Source organism: Schistocerca nitens, chromosome 8 (genome assembly GCF_023898315.1).
Source record: "Schistocerca nitens isolate TAMUIC-IGC-003100 chromosome 8, iqSchNite1.1, whole genome shotgun sequence".
Taxonomy (NCBI): domain Eukaryota; kingdom Metazoa; phylum Arthropoda; class Insecta; order Orthoptera; family Acrididae; genus Schistocerca; species Schistocerca nitens.
Window position 1 is genome coordinate 285,796,481 of NC_064621.1, and position 17,898 is coordinate 285,814,378.

The window sequence follows — 17,898 nt, forward strand, 5'->3', positions numbered from 1 at the left end:
TCACTGGTTATGTAATTATCAGTTTATTTATTTGCTATCTTCTAATACAAGAACAGATCACATGTTGCACACGAGGCAGTATATATGAATATAACACAATAGTTTCACACAATTTCAAATTAATTAGTATAATTAAGCAATGCATGGAAACATGCGCGTCGGAAAGAAAAATTACAGAGAAAAACTTCACATAGTTCACCACCTAGTACAAGTGATGACACTGCAAGCTATGCTGGACAGATTGCAAAAATGTGACCTATGGATGCAGAGGGTGTTGCTTTAGCATATGCTTTCTCCATGATGTAAATTAGCCAACTGCATTGTGTCCACTGGGCATAAGTGTGAACCTCATTAATTTTGTGACAGTCAGACTTGGCCCCTGACGATAGTGATGGAGGCAGTAATCAAAAGCATGGGATTCTATTCAGATTTAATGTGGAATCTTATGAGAGAACTTTTTATCCACGTGAGTAAGATTATTGTGTAAAAGCGATAGTTTGACATCTTACAGAAGCCTCCTCATTGTCCTTGAGTTTTACACTCTCATGTCAATGTATTAACCCCCTAATTTTATTTAGTGTTCATAAGAAGTGTGAATTTAGGATTATTTGTGAAATTAAATGCCATAATACTTGCATAGTCTGTTTCTCTGCCTGGGATTTAGAATAGAAATTTACATTGTGGTGCAAAATCAGAATTTTATCCGTGATGGATGGTGCTGATCTCCGTGACTGTTCCTTTATTTAACACCCTGTAGTCTTAACAGGTTGTTGGCAGGCATCAGACAGAAAACTGGAAACCCCAGATATTAAATAAATGTAATTACTTCTGAAACAGTGATTGACTGCCATATGGAGTTCTGCTCCACAAACAGCCACTGCCAATGGGTCTGAAGATGACCAAATAAGTGGCCGAAACCAACGCGGAAAAAAAAAAAAAATCAAATTGTGTTCGAGAATGATTTAAAGTAAATTATCCAAAATAAATATAAAGTAAAAGAGTATTTCATTAGCCTCGCCTCCTATAATTGGGTCGACAAAGCGTCCGATCCCACGCATCGGCTTTGACCCATGACGTAAGGGTGTTGTCGTGTGTGACGTCATGACGGCGCGGAGTTTGGTTTGAGTGTGGCTGTCTCCAGTTCTGTTTCATCTTATTTTATTTACATTTCTGATCTGTTCGTTCTATCTCGTGAGATTTTTTTTTATTTAAAAACACTTATTACTTATTTTAATCATCTGTTTCCTCCAATTTCTGTTTTAGTTTATTATATTTATCTTTCTGATCTGTTCGTTCTATCCCGTGAGATTTTTTTTTTTTTAAAGACAAAAAACACTAATCAGCTACTGAAGCTTCTTTATCTTCTATGGGTTGCAGGGGTTACGACCCCTGGGGAGGTGGGTGGGTATTCATGCAAGGCTCTCTTCACTTACGTTGTAGCTACGCAAGGCGTCTAAATTTGTTTAAATTTAGTTTGCCCCCCACCCAAAACACCCCATTTCCCGCGCTTGTCCCGTTAGTGTCATTAGGCTTCTTGTGGAAAGTGTGTGTGTTTGTTTTTGTTTCCGCCATATTTGTGACGTCATGGGTCAAAGCAGACAGGTGGGATCGGACGCTTCCGTATTTCCCTATAATTAATCATAATGTTTGGACTCAAGGATGCATGTACTGGATAACAGTAATGTTCATATTAAACAGATATCAACTTCACAGTTATATGAACAGCTGATGGTGCTCTCTAAAAATTATAAAATGGTGTGTATGAACTATTAGAGGAAACAACAGTTGAGTAAAAAAACTGTTTCTAGCTTTCTGTACTCGTAGTTCCTTCCTCTGGGAAGATCAATACATTTGGGAAGACTGGGAATGAGGGGAGTGTCGCTCAGACCAGAAGTTGAGAGAATCCCACCTGTATTGAACACTGATGCAATTCATTCTGGAGTACCACTTGAATTTTTGGGATCCCCACCAGGTCAATTTAAGGAAGAAACCAAGCAGTTCAGAAGTGGGCTTCTAGATTTCTTACTGGTAGGCTCAATCAACATGCAAGTATTATGGAGATGCTTCATGAACTCAAATGAGAAAACCTTGGACAAACATGTTCTTTACATGGAACACTATTGAGAAAATTTAGAGAAATGTCATACAAGGTACCCATCACCACATACCGTATTGTAGGTAGCAGACTAGGCCCTATGCTTGTACTAGAGAATACGGAAAAGAACTATGAGTGAATGTCTAATACATTAAAACATACGGTATCACTCTGAAACTTTGTGATTTATTTCAAATGTTTTGTTACACATTTCACTGTAAATGATAAACTGTGGTTACCAGTGACCTACATCTATAACAGTCTCACGATTTGGAGATGTGAGTATTGTCTAGACCTATTAATCTATTAACTATACAAACTACTGCTAATTGCTGTGTTGATCATCATCTCAAGCATGAAAAAATGAAAATCAGCAGTTTCCGAGAACTGTTTAGTGAGTAAATGCAAGAAGGCCTTTAAGCAGATGAGGATCTGGCCCATATTTCTAGCTGTTGGGTCTCTGTAATTACGGAAGTAGCTGAAATTAGTATAATTACGCAATGCATGGAAGCATGCATGTCAGAAAGAAAATTAATCTAATTCCTCATTCAGCATTGTTTATCACAATGCCATATGAACATAACCCGGATTCTGAAAAACTAGACAAGGTGTAGGAAGACGCAGTTCGAGCATAACACTAACATATAGTTCCTTGTTTACATAACAACGACCAAAATTGAAGCATAACACATACTTTGCCAGGAGCACAATATTGGGACCCCCCCCCCGGAAATCTATTCTATGGACTTGTCTATAATGTTGTCTGAGGCCTAGGTTAGTTGAAGGGTGATAATTTCGTTAGTTGTGGAACTCGTAAAGATTGAGTGCGGGATAATTGTTGTGGTGACAAACGGACATATGGCATTGCCTAATATTTACGTTTGCGTTATATTTGAAGGTAAATATTTATCGCACTTCTCGCAATAAAACGTAAAAGAACAAGGTAAAATCGAAAAATATAGTTAATGAATAAGCATTCAAAGAATATTTTGATACATATTACGAACAATATCATACGTAAACTGCAGAAAATGCAAGGAATATGTATGTAACTTTTACATATATTTGGTCCGCTTTTCCGCATTTGCCACAGCTGCAACCGGGTTAGTCTGTCACCGCATTATCGATTATTCGCATTCGAATCAGGTTTTTACATTTAATTCCCATAAGTTAAGCTCCATTGAATAATCTGGACTTATTTGACATTCCAAAATGACAGCTGTGGGCAATCTACATGTAATTTATAAACAACAGGTGAGCGACGTCGCTAATGTCAATAGAGCCAAGGTACATAGAATAAAATAGAACTCATTATACTTCTTGTCACCAGGCGGCACTGCTACACACGTTCTGTCTCCCTGATGACGTCATGAGACTCAACCAATCAGCAGACCCAATTCTCTGGCGTCCCCTAGACGCAAGTACCGATGTAAACAGTTATTGTGTGAAACTGTGAAGTGTGGTGTGCTCGTGATGTTCCAAACATGGTGAAGGTGAAAAGTAAACAAAGCTGCATTTCAGTGATGACATTCGCTCGATTGTTGTTCGAAATCGACTAGGATGTACTTGTAAGGAGAAGACTAACCAGTGTTATTTGAGGGATTCGCTGCGTTCAGATAATTTTAGATCTAAGATACAACACTAGCAGAGAGGAGAGGAGGGAACGAACTATATGTTGTTATTCACATGTATCACTTAAGAGATCTGTATGATGTGTGCATGGCAGAGGTTTGGTTCAACAATAGTGGAAAAAAACATACGCCTGACATATAATTTACTCCATGAGAGATGCATGAGAATATGTGCCGCTCTGAGCACTGTAAAATCACCACATTGCCGAATTCACAAGGGTAACAATCAGACTCCAGTTGAAGTTATGAGCAAGAATGTGTCTCTTAGATATTTAGCACATTCTGCAGACACTGATGACAGGGAATCAGATGAATTTAGTGAACAGGATGATGATCCAGACTATGAAAAACTTAAGGAAATGAGTGAATCTTTGAGAAACTTCTTGTATCCAGATTCTGAAGACCCTCTGTTGCTCAAATTGAAGACCTGTATGTCAGTACAGGAAGTATTTAATATTATTAGACCCACAGAGCTTCAACTTACTTCCCAACATGTGAGCCAAGCTGTGTTAGTGCTGTGGGATCTGCAGAAAATATTTTACAGGGTGTATGCCAAAGAAGAAGACGAGGCCAAGTTTTATACCCCAGCAGTAGGCACATCAGACTCACTGAGACATTATATTAATGTTGTCAGTAATCATGAAGATTTTAAACATTTGATAGAGCTTGTAAATAGAACTTATCTTCAAATGACACCTGATGCTGCAACATGTACATTACTGTATTTAAGAAAGATGGACGTACGCTTGACACATCCAGTTATGCAAAATTTAGTAGCATATTGTGCTTCACTCATTGAGTCGTTATCAACACATTTCCCACTGACTGCCTTATCCAGGTTTACAGTGGCAGTTAATATACCAAATAGTATTTGGACGTGCATGATTCTAAAAGAAGTTATTCCGCTCATTTATAGTGCACTAGGTAAGTCAAGAGGTTGTTATATAGGGATTTTTTCCTTCTGTTTGCTGCTAATACTTGTTTTGTTATTTAATGTAGATATCATTTGGTAGATGTCAATCAACTTTACAGCTGTTCCTATGTTTAAAGCAGTTATTTTACTGTATCCAGTATAGGGTACTGAGTCAATGAGCTGGTGATAAACTTACACAAATCTGCTGAGGAAACGTTGCCAAACATCTCCAAAGAATGGAAATGAACATTAACTGACCTGCCTCATAAGAAACGGCAGACATCTACCCTAAACAAGTACAAAAGAATTATTTTCCTTCCTATTCACTATAAAATTCATATCAAGGCTTCACTTAATAGCTTAGATAAACAAAAATACTGTCTTATTACGTAGATAATATCAGGCAAGATCCAAAAGAGGAGCTTATGTGTAGAACAAGTCCTAGATCTTAACACCAAGTGTCAAACACAAATTCAAATTGTAGTGTCCAGAAAGTTGGCATAGGCTTATAAATCCATCAACAAACAAACATTGTATAATGTGTGCCTGTGAAAGTTTTCACAGCATGTCAGTGCGATAAAATCTTGATGGATTTCTTGGTGTATAAGATCACAACTTGAGCATGACATTTTGGAAAGGCTACTATCGCTTCCCATCTTCTAGTGAAGTGACTTCAGCTGAAGATGGGAAAAAAGAGAGTAGCCTTTCTGAAATGTTGCACAATCTTATGTGGCAAGAAAGCTGTGACCATTGTGTTACATGTCGGAGGAATTTCTAATTGATAAAAAGACAAGGGGATCAGCCAAACAACCGAAATCAACATCTAAAGTTACATTTTGAAATAAAGGCTTACGTTGACTAAAGGAATGAGTGGTCCCAATCACTTTTCAATTAAGTTCTAGGAAAACAAGCTTAAAAATGGCAGATTGAAACTAAAAGCATAAATATTGGCATGTGTTTAAAAAATAAACTTGATTCTCTAGCACTCTCTAATGACACTAAAATTCTCTGCTGCAGTATACTGCAAGCGGTCAGGTCTGTAGTGAACTCCATGAAGTAACAGCAAATGCTGGGCGTTGATTTTCAATGAATGGTAAGTGAAAGTAACAGACCACAAGTCAACAACAACCTTTGGTCACAAAACTGATGTATATCCGCAAACTGGAAGGTGCAATAACTTAGATGGCATCTTTTAACCAGCAGGGTTAAACTAGCTACATGGTATGGACAGTTCAGAAAGTGTTTACATAGGCAAACTGAAGAGTCAGCAGGCAAGTACCTACTCTCAGAACTCAGCTACATCACGAACAGTACCTACAGGCTTCTCCAGTAGCTTATAGCAACTCTTGTGCAGTGAGCATTTTAAATCAGTGGCAATGTGGTGCTCAGACACTCCTGGTGGGTGTTTGTTGCATATTAGTTGGAAGAAAACACAGCCACACCAGTGGCCCATTGAAGAAACTGTTATTTGTGGGAAGCTTGATGGCCCTGTTCAGGTGTCTGCTGACTTACTTATTCTGATTTATTTTGAAATAACTAAAGGGGTAGCCTATTTTAGTCATTGTTGGCAAACTTGTTTATGGAACATTTGCAGGAAGAAGCCTTGCAGTCATCAATATATAAACAAACATGTTTTCTTTTTCCTGCTACCTGAATGGCATGTTTGCCATATAACCACTTGGAATACAAAAACTAAATAAGTTATTGCAATATTTCCATTCATGCCAACTCAGTGTCCAGTTTGTTATGGAATTAGAGAGAGAAAGGACAGGTAAAATTCATATATGTCATTATTAAGTGAGGTAATATGGTTCACCTGTCATTATCCATCATGAAAACATGTGGTCTATATACTGCAGAACATGTGGCATTTCACACAACTGGGTATACCAGATTTCAAATTGAAAGGGAACTTATGTGTGAAGCTAATATGTGAAGAGAGTATGTATACTTAAGAAATAACAAGCATGTGACATCACCATTGGAAGCAATCAACCTATTCAGAAACACGAAAGATGGCACATGCTTAGGAATTTGCAGCATTATGTTTCCATTTGCTATGTAGTATGTTGGCCGAACAACTATGGCAATGGAGGTCTAATACCTGCAGCACAAACAACACGCCACTGATACTACCAAGTAACTTACCGGTTGCGTAACAGTTCTCACAGAATTTGGAGTTCCATGAGCTGCAATGCAATAGGAATCATGGCATATGTGACTAGGTTTATGAGACAGCGCACAGAGGTGACTGGGATTGGTAGGCTGAAAACTTTGTCAACAAAGATGGCATTTTCAACTTAATTATGGCCTGAGTTACTGATTGTAAATAAGTGAAAGAACATCAGTAGTTTCACATGAGCCCAGAAAGAAGAGAACCAGCTCTTTGGGTGCTCATAATACATCTGCACACCAGCAAAATTAGAGCTCTTAGAGTTTTGTAATTTATTGAGGGGTGTTTTTTTAATATACAATTAGGCCTAGCGCAAGCTTGCTTGCCTTTTTTTTTTTTTTTTTTTTTTTTTTTTTTTTTTTTTTTTTTTTTTTTAAACCAAGTTCAAGTGTGGTGATGTATAAGCACTAATAATCTGTAGTCTGTTACTGTTGCACCACAGGCTGTAGTATTTCATGCAAACTCTTTGTTTTATTGCTTGATGATATGCATGTTTGAAGTAGTAATATAGTACACAGGAAGTGAGACCAAAATTATTTATGCCCTTTGAATGTTCATTAATGACAGAGAGACATTGAAAAGATGGGATTATAATGGAAGCTGCAATAGTCATGTTGTTTGTACATGAGCGTGTGTACCGGTACTGCTTTTCCTGTTAGTCTTTGGCATTATCATTAAGATCAGTCATAATAATTTAACTAAAATTTTATTATATCTGATTTTCAGAGATTGATAAGAAAGTGTCATGTGGTAGCTCAAATCTGTAGATTTGGGTTTTTATCTATTTATTTTATTTTCTCTGAGGCTCACAGCATGGTAAACGTCTTCTAATGACATCTTAATAATGGTACTGAACCTGAATGCTGCTGTAATTGATCTTATTTAATTGCTGTAGATTATAAGGGTCAATGGGAGCATCCGATTAAACCTTTCTGCTTTGACCCTTGACGTAATAGTGTTGTGATGTGTGACCTCACTACGGCACAGTGTGTTGGAGTTGGTTGTGTGTTGGTACTTACATCTGTATTGCATCATGGCACTTTCTCTGTCTTATAATCTTTATTGCTGCATAAGAATCTTCAATTGCAGCCTAATTTTGTTAGTCCTTTAATTTAATTTTCACTTATGATTGAGAAATATCAGCATAGGTCCTTTATGAATGGTATAAACTGTTGCAGTTTTGACAGCTACAATTGACAACTAATCCAACATAAAAAGATTATGCTACCATGCCATAGATCATTACGGTAAATAGACAGATAATCAAACAAATTATAACTCTACAGAACTGCTGGATTAGTTGTCAGTTGTAGCTGTCAGAACTACAACAGTACATACCATCAATTAAAGACTTAAGCTGACATTTTTTAATAACAGCAGTCAGAAGTAAAACTTACATTAAATGATTAACAAATAAAATTATGATGCAATTGAAGATCCTTATGCAGCAATAAGAACGTAAGACAGCGAGAGTAGTGTGATGCAATATGGATATAAGTACTACCACAATCAAACAAAATAGTTATTAGTTATCATTTTACAACTGTTAACAATGTGTATTTGCCAGCAGATAACCTGAAAATGGTCATAAAGCTGAAACAGGCCTATTGCTACTATAGCAAACATCAGTTACGGTAGCGTTCTGGTTCAATACTATTATTAGATTTTTATGCTCGTGATGCACAACTGGATTGCGGTCAGCAGAAATCCATTAACATTCAAAGAGAAATAATGCTACTTTTGGTAAAGCTTCATTATTCTTTTTACATCTATCAGTTGTGTTATATACCCATAGTAATCACAGAATGGAAACATCCTGCCATTAATGTTAAGAAAGTGTAATGTGTGTATATACTGTGCTGTATTTTCCAGCTCCTTTGATAAATTAGAACAATTACTTTTTCCCCAGATAGATGTGAAAATATACAAGACTTCCACTTAATAACAGTGTGCATGAAAAATTCACATGCTCTGCTGAACTGGTCTTTTATAAAATTATACAAGGAAATAGCTGAGGGACTGGTGTCAAGAGGAGAAATGACAGCTCAGGGGACAAGGACAATTCTTAAGGCTGCTGTATTTCTCAGTCTTCCACAATGGTCACAAAAAAACGCTTCAACAGTAAAGATTCTGTTGTTGTCTTTGAAGGGAAAAGTCTCAGAACTAACTCCAGAGGAGTTGTTTATGCTACATAAGGTAATTTCTGTATGTTTATAAATTTTTGATCACTGCTACAGGAGAAAGAGTTAGTTTTTAAGCTCTTATAAACTATTCATTGTTGATGCCATTGGGTATTAAGCCTCAGTTCCCATTATAACTCTATTTCTAATAATGCTCTGTAGCTAATTTAATAAAAATAATTTGCAGATAGATGAAAAGTGGATACTTAAAAATCACCAAAATAGGTCCAGTTACAGAACAGTTAGTAGGCTCTCATAAAGTTAATTGTAACGGGAATTCAGTTGTAACAGTTTTCTTCTTCTACATATTCATCTATACTCAGCAAACCACTGTGAAGTGCATGACAGAAGGTATTTCTCATTGTACCATTTATTAGGGATCTTCCTTTTCCACTTGCGAATGGAGCGTGGGAAGAATGACTGCTGTGTGCACGCTGTAATTAGTCTAATCTTAAATGAAATGATAATTAAATCGACACCCTAGCTGCAAACAGGTGTTCGTATACATAATTGGGGACATGTTGAAAATGTGTGCCCCGACCGGGACTCGAACCCAGGACCTCCTGCTTACCTGGCAAACGCTCTATCCATCTGAGCCACTGAGGGCAGAGAGGATAGTGCGCGTGCAGGGACTTATCCCTTGCGCGTTCCCCATGAGACCCATATGCCCAACATGTCCACACCACTACATTCAGAGTGCACCTAATAGATGTTTGCCCATAACACTTGTTACTCTTGGCAGATTAATTTACCAAGTCCAGTACGAGTGTGGGGCATAGCGTATATGTTCCCACAAGAAGGTCAATGGACAGGTAGCCATGTAAGCAGGAGATCCTGGGTTCGAGTCCCGGTCGGGGCACACATTTTCAACATGTCCCCAATGATGTATATCAAAGCCTGTTTGCAGCTACGGTGTCGATTTAATTATCATTTCATTCTAGAGAAGCTGCACGGTCATCAATGGTATCTGTTCTTTTGGGAACAGATACTACCTTCATGTATAGTAGTCTAATCTTGCCGTAGCAACCCGTATTTGATGATAAGTATGGGGGTTGTTGTATATTATAAGCTTCCTGATTTAAAACTGGTTCTGGAAACATTGCAAGTAGACTTTCATAGCATATTTTGCTTCTATCTTAAAGCATACGCTAGCTCTGTTGTATGAATTCAGTTTCCCCTGTTAGTCCTAAATGGTACAGATGCCACATATTCCAGCGATACAGATGCCACATATTCAAGGATCAATCACACAAGTGTTTTTTGAGCAGTATACTTTTTAGATTGATTGTATTTACCTTTCTTCACTACGGTGAAACACATCTCATAGCTCTTCAGGTATGCATTTTACAGGCCATGTTCACTAGACTCCCCCCCCCCCCCCCCCCCCCCCCCCGCTCCCTCCGAATGAATTTTTGTGTCATCAGTCATCTGACTGGTTTGATGTGGCTCACCGTGAATTCCTATCCTGTGCCAACCTCTTCATCGCAGCGTAGCAATTGAAATTTCTATCCTTGGTTATTTGCTGAATGTATTTCAATCTCTGTCTTCCCTAACAGTTTATACCTTCCATAGTTTCCTCTAGTACCATGAAGTGTTTCCTTGAAGTCTTAACAAGTGTTCTATCATACTGTGCCTTTCCCTTGCCAGTGCATTCCATATAATCATTTCCTTGCAGATTCTGTGGAAAACTTCCTCATTTCTTACCTTATCAGTCCACCCAATTTTCAACATATTTCTGTAGCACCACACCTCAAATGCTTCTATTTCCTTCTGTTCTGGTCTTCCCACAGTCCAAATCTCTCTGCCACACGATGCTGTGCTCCAAACATTCATTCACAGAAATCTTCCACAAATTAAGACCTTTGTTCGATAACAGTAGATTTCTGTTGGCTAGGAATGACCTTTTTACCAATGCTGATGTGCTTTTTATGACCTTGCTCCATCCGTCATGGGTTATTTTGCTGTCTAGGTAGCAGAATTCCTTTACTTCATCTACTTTATGATCGCCAATTATAATGTTAAGTTTCCCGCTGTTCTCGTTTCTGCTAATTCTCAAAACTTCCATCTTTCTTCAATTTATTCTCAGTTCATATTCTATACTCATTAGGCTATTCATTCCATTCAGCAGATCTTGTAATTCTTCTTCACTTTCACTGAGAACAGCAATGTCATTAGCAAATTTTATCATTGGTATTGTTTCACCTTGAATTTTAATTTTGTTCTTGAATCTTCCTTTTATTTCCATCATTGCTTTTTCAATCTATAGTTTGAACAGTATGGGCAAAAGGCTACATCCCTGTCTTACACCCTTTCTTATCTTAGCACTATATTCTTGGTGTTCCACTCCTATTGTTCCGCCTTCATTCTTGTACATATTGTATATTACCCACCTTTCTCAGGATTCTGAACATCTTGCATCATTTGAAATTGTCAAACACTTTCTCCAGATCAACAAATCCTATGAACATGTCTTGTTTTGCCTTCATTCTTGCTTCCAATATCAAGTACAATATCAGAACTGCCTCTCTGGTACCTTTACCTTTCCTAAAGCCAAACTGGTCATCATCTAACACATCCTCCATTTTCTTTTCCTTTCTTCTGTATATTATTCTTGTCGGCAACTTGAATGTCGGAGCTGTTAAGTTGATTGTGCATTTGTCAGCTCTTGTAACCTTGGGAATTATATGGATGACATTTTTCCTAAAGTCTGATTGGTATATCGCCAGACATTCTGCATACCAAAATGAATAGTTGTCTCTTCCCCAAAGGATTTTAGAAATTCTTATGGAATGTTCCCTATACCTTCTACCTTATTGGATTTTAAGTCTCCCAAAGCTCTTGTAATTCGTCAGTTCTTGTAACCTTGGGTATTGTATGGATGACATTTTTCCTAAAGTCTGATTGGCATATCGCTACATTCTGCACACCAAAATGAGTAGTTGTCTCTTCCCCTAAGGATCTTAGAAATTCTGATGGAATGCTTTGTGTCCTCAGTGGCTCAGTTGGATAGAGCGTCTGCCATGTAAAGCGAGAGATCTTGGGTTCGAGTCCTGGTTGGGGCACACATTTTCAACTGTCCGCATTGATATTTATTAACACCTGTAAGCAGCTACAAAAGGCCTGGATTTCAATGTAATTTCATTCTTTGATAGCTGCAAGATCACCATTGACATCAGTTCTTTTGTTTCGACACCGTATTTATATAAAAAGGGTATTGTCAGGAATGCCTCAGGGAAGCATGATAGAACCACTTTTGTTCACTGTATACACAAATGATCTAATGGATAAGGTGAACAGCAGTCTGTGGCTGTTTACTGATGACTCTGTGTTTGTGGCACTCATTGTTGAGTGGTTGTGGGAGGTTACAGGATGACTTAGACAGAAATTCAATTTGGTGTGATGGATGGCAGCATGCTGTAAATGTAGAAAACTGGAAGTTAATACAGATGTGTTGGAAAAACAATGCTGTAAAGTTTGAACACAGTCACGTTGATTAAATATCTAGCTGTACTGTTGCAAAGTGATGTGAAATGGAATGAACAAGGAAGGCAAGGTAAGACAGATGGTCGACTTTGGTTTATGGGGAAAGTTTTAGGAAAATGTTGCTCATCTACAAAAGCAACCACATATAGAAAATTTATGCAACCCATTCTGGAGCACTATTCAAGTGTTTGGGATACCTACCAGGTTAGATTACAGGAAGACATCAAAGCAGTTGGCAGGGACGCTGCTACATTTGTTAGTGGTAGAGTCAGTTAACATGTGAATGGTAATGAGATGATTTGAAAACTTAAATGGAAATTGCTGGAGGGAAGGCAACATTCTTTTCATGAAATACTGTTGAGAAAATTTAGAGAACAGGCATTTGTAGCTGGCTGCAGAATGATTTTACTGCCAGCAACATACATTTTGCATAAAGACTGTGAAGACAAGATAAGAGACTTTAGACTTTTTTTGTACTCTGTTTGCAAGTGGAATAGGAGAGAAAGTGACTAGTAGCGGCACATGGTACTTTCCACCGCACACCAAACGTTAGCATACAGAATATTTGTGTGGATGTAGAGAAATTCACAAAGCTTCTTGAAATCAGTCTTTACTGAAGTGTACCCCATTGTCCTGCAACTACGCCTCACTATTAAGTATAGGAAGGATGTGGTAAAATGCAGAGATATTATGTGAACAGATTATGCAGAGCTTAAGGAGGATTGGGTGGTTGAGGGGTTGTTGAAGTGTGAAATACAATGTGATGTGTGAATAGTACTATAGAAGAAACACATACATTTGACCCACTAGCTTTGTCAGGTCTATTAAATATGAGTTTCTTATAGTCTGGGAGACGAGTCTTTGGTATTGACAGCTCGGTAGCGTCTTTCCGTTGCCTAGCGACCGCAGGCAGCCAGCCAATGACGGCCTGACTTTGAGTGGGTAGCAAGGGTCACGTTGCCACTCTGAAACCCGGTCGCGCGCGCTTATGAAACTTACCAGTGTCTCGCGTGCAGGCGGTGCGGTCATTCGTCGTTTGTCTGAAGTTGAATTCGCAGTTTATTTCGTTTTTGTTGTTTTTAGTGTTTCTTTATTTATGTTTCGTTGTAAACAATGTCTAGTGCGGCAGGTAGTACCAGCCCAACACAAGAAGTGAAACGGAGGAAGAAAAGTGTGCTACACACCCAGGCCCATGAATTCGTGTGCTCTGTGAGGGATTACTTTGAGAAAGAAAAGGACAAAAGTGGGCCCTTAATTGCTGTTGTTCAGGTTGTGAAGAGAACTGCAGCAGCATTGAAAATAAGTAAGAACACTGTTGTAAAGATAGGGAAAGAACAGTATAGTGTAGATTGTGACAAGAGTGGCACAACAAAGCTGCACACACCAGGAAAGAAGCGACCGAGAAATAAGCAGGTGACAGCTTTGGACGATTTTCAAAAAGACGCTATTCGTCGTCATATATACAACTATTATAAGAGAAGGGAACATCCCACTCTATCTAAATTACTGGTCTCGCTTCAGAAAGACGATCTTTTTAAAGGGAGCAAATTTTCATTGCGTACAGTGTTGAAAGACATAGGCTTCAGCTATTCACTGTTTAACGGACGCAAAATATTAATGGAAAGGACAGATGTAGTTGCATGGCGGTGCAGATTTCTGCGCAGGATCATGGGTGTGGAATTCGAAAGTATAGTGTGGTTAGATGAAACTTGGGTCAATGCCAGCCATTCTTTACGTAGAGGCTGGAATGATGGAACGCCCGAGGGGACAATGGCAGTGTCTGTTGGCAAAGGAGGGCATATTATTGTCTTACATGCAGGAACATCGAAAGGTTTTGTGCCAAACTGCTTGAAAATGTTTCAGTCAAAAAAGACGGGAGATTACCATGAAGAAATGAACAGTGTAGTATTTCAAGAATGGTTCGAGACATCGCTTATGACGAACCTGACAAGTCCCTCAGTGATTGTTATGGACAATGCGCCTTATCATTCCGTTGTTCACGATAAGGCACCAACCTTGGCAACAAAAAAAGACGATATCATTCAGTGGTTGAAACAGCGAAAAGTAGATTTCAGAGAAGATTTAAGGAAGGCGGAACTGCTCGAAATTGTGGCACAAAAGAAACCCCAATTTCCAACATATGTAATTGACGAGATTGCTAAAAGGCACGGGCATGAAATCGTTCGGCTTCCTCCATACCACTGTCACTTCAATGCAATTGAAGAAGTGTGGGCGCAGATAAAAAATTACATTGCTGCAAACAATAAAAAATTTACGATCTCTGAAGTGGAAACTCTCCTTCCAGCAGCTATCAATAAAGTGACAAGCGAGACGTGGGCTAAAATTGTAAACAGCACTGCAAGTGCCATCAGAGAGGCGGCCAAAACCGAAGGGGTTGTGGAAGAATGCATCAAAAATTTAATTATACATCTGGGAGAGAGCAGTGATAGTTCGAGTAGTGCTGAGGAAGACAATGTCAAATCAGATTCTGACAGTGATGTGAGTGGTGTTTTTCCATTACAGTAACTACAACGTATTCAGGAATGTAAGGAGGGAGTTTGCTATCGATCTACAACCAGATCATCATATTGTGAGTACTTTCTTCAGATTATAACTCTTAATACACTGACCAATTATTCTGTAGCTAGTAGTAGAACAAATTAATAATGCTAATACTTAACAATGGAAACCAAAACTGCTAATGTTCAACAACTTGCGAAAATAGTTTTCATTTCAGTTGTGAAGTTTAACAAATAACTTTATTGTGTTTCAGCATCTTAGATACTTGTACTAAATAGCTCTTATCAGTTTTCGAGTTAATATATTTCAAGCATCAACTTTAAATAAATTCACGCGTACCAATACGACTTGTATTTTGTCTCGCTTTTATTTCTGCTGCTAGAGAATGCGTGTAGCAGACAGGGCACCGCGTGCTGTGAGCCACGTTCGGCAACAGCGCCGGAACTGTCAGTACCAATCACTCGTCTCACGGACTATGGCTTGAACCCCACAAGGTGTTACAAGCAATGGAAATTCGGGTACCAAAGGACAGGGTTGGAAAAGGAGCTACAGTATAGCCACTCTTGCTAAAGGAACAACAAGTACTTCTCCCAATCTCTGTTTCTGTAATTGTTCAGTTTATCACAAAGTGTGAAGCAGAAAATGTTTAACCTGCCTGGAAGAGCCAAAAATCCAATTCCAACCTCTTTCGTAATATTGCTGGAGAAGAACATCAGAAATCAACACACACTTGAACTCTGGATCCTGAGTTAACAAAGTGTTTGTGCCAGTGCAAATAAAGTTCCACATGAGCCTGCTGATAACTCCGAAGTGATTTCCTGTGATCAGAGAAGTCTCAGCCCGTGACATGTGAACACCTTTGGAAGGGAAACCACTTAAATGTACCAGTGCCTCAGCCTCAATTGTCTCCATTGAACTGGAAAGACAAGTAGGCGAGGGGAAATAATGAAATGGCAAGAAAACAGTGAAAACAATCACATCATAACTAAGACACCTGTCACACAACATGATGAAGAATGTAATGGATTTTGAAGTTTCTGGAATGGGCTCTTTTACTCTAAGTACAAAAGAGGGTCAGAAACCTCTGTGATAGATAAATGACTCCTTTACTACAATGAGTTCAGTACACATGTGGAGAAATTGAAGCTTTTACCACGTAAAAGAGCCTTGTACTTGTGTCAGCAGCAGACATATTGATGCCCTTATGTCGAAGCAATACTCACTCCACTGAAAGAATACTGCCAGGCAGCATGATATTACATGTGAATGATACAGACCATTTCTGTCCCTTTTCCAGTAGCTGTTCAACCAGGCACTGAAAGAGTGCACATTATCTGTAATGTTATACTATGTATATTAATTTGCGACCTCAAAAAGCTTTGTTCAAAGACATTTTCCATGACACTTTTTAACCATTCATACTTGTAGGAGATTTCAATGTACTATGCAGTTCTTTGTCAGATTATCCAATTACTCAAATTTTTGAGGGTCTTGTTGTGTCAGAAAAGCTATGACTTCTAAATAAGGATGATAATACTTGCTTTAGTTATGCAGTGATATCAATCTCTGTCGTTAACCTTTCGTTCTTCCCTCCTGCTATCGTAGGTATTGCTCAGTTTGAAGCAGTTAATGATTTGCATTCAAGTGACCATCTCTGTATCTAAATCCACTTCTCTGCTAGAACAGTTCCCATAAGCAAGCCTCCATGATGAATATTCAGTAGAGCAAGACAGATGCTGTGCAGTCAACTTATAAGTTTTGGACCTCAGAACAACACACAGTGCTAGGAGGTTAACATTATGTGTAATCCATTGTCCCTCCAGTGTATATATCAGAAAGTTTTTAGACTGGCTTAAGAGGCAGCTTGCACACAGCATAATGTTGGGTACTCTTGAAAGATATGGGAAGCGTTCAGGAGGATTACTAGCAAACAAGGCAAGTCTCCAGTTTCTGCTGTATTGAGCTATGTGTTGTCTCCAAACCAAATATTTAGATATTGTCCTGGCAGTGATAGTGTATACCACTTTGGTAAATGCTTCTGAAGGCAACTGAGTTCCTCCATCCCTTAGGCTTTAATGGAGTGGGGCAACTGGAACTTCCAATCCAACACTGCTGAAGAATTGCTCCTTCTATGTGAAATCTGGATTTTGCAATGTCGGGGGACCATGTACACTACAAAAAATGACAGTCAGATCCATTACAGCATGGTATGGAGTGTTAAAAAGAAGATTAAAGACATCCTCCTAGCTGCTTTGGATGACTCATGGAGTGAAGCAGCCTTGTTCCCCAACCTGGAGCTATTATTCCTAGATAGCTATCATAGAATAGACGCTTCATGAGGTGTGTGGCAAAGACTCTGGAATGTATGGCTAACAAACGTATGAGCTGGGACCTAGAATCCAGCAAACTACCGTTTTGTTTCCACTGTGGGATCAGGAGATATTGCTCAATCCTCAACAACCTTTCACTGGCTTGACATATGGCACAACACTATTCTCAATTCACACAGCTTTGTCCCTCCATCTTGCTCATGTTGCCAACAGAAGAAATGGAATCCATGTTTTCCCCCCCTTTATTCAAAGAGTAAAAGTGATATGCGGAGTTAAGGAATGGCTATGTGTGACTCTGCCTACTGCAGGTAGGGTTAGGAAATTTTCGCGAGCAAAACATTCAGAAAATGAGGTTGTACCTCCCTTACTTGCCTTTCCATTCACCAAACATTTAATATTTGAATTAATCACTTTTTTAAAAAAAATTTGCTATGTAACAGAAATTTCATAGGATTCCACCCCACCTGCCCCCACAGTTGCTCTTCTAATTTCAAATATATAAGATTCACAACAATTGCATTGAAAAGAACATCTGTAATTTCTTTGTGTTCATTATTTATGCTTTACTTTCAT

The 17,898-nt window shown here is 38.6% G+C and overlaps 1 protein-coding gene across 3 annotated transcripts in view; it reads left to right on the top strand.

Annotated features, from left to right (window-relative positions):
• The first annotated feature begins 3,484 nt into the window (after positions 1–3,484).
• The window catches only part of LOC126198422 (FAST kinase domain-containing protein 1, mitochondrial), a 41,059-nt gene continuing 26,645 nt past the window's right edge, over positions 3,485–17,898 (top strand). Inside the window, exons 1-2 of one of the 3 annotated variants that reach the window (XR_007540072.1) lie at positions 3,485–4,650; positions 8,722–9,008. Coding sequence is in view for 2 of the 3 variants with exons in the window: in XM_049934726.1 (XP_049790683.1) it covers positions 3,804–4,650; positions 8,722–9,008 (1,134 nt within the window). In the remaining variant the exon portion in view is untranslated. The remainder of the gene's footprint in view (positions 4,651–8,721; positions 9,009–17,898) is intronic. The other 2 variants (XM_049934726.1, XM_049934724.1) reach the window with 2 other exon arrangements.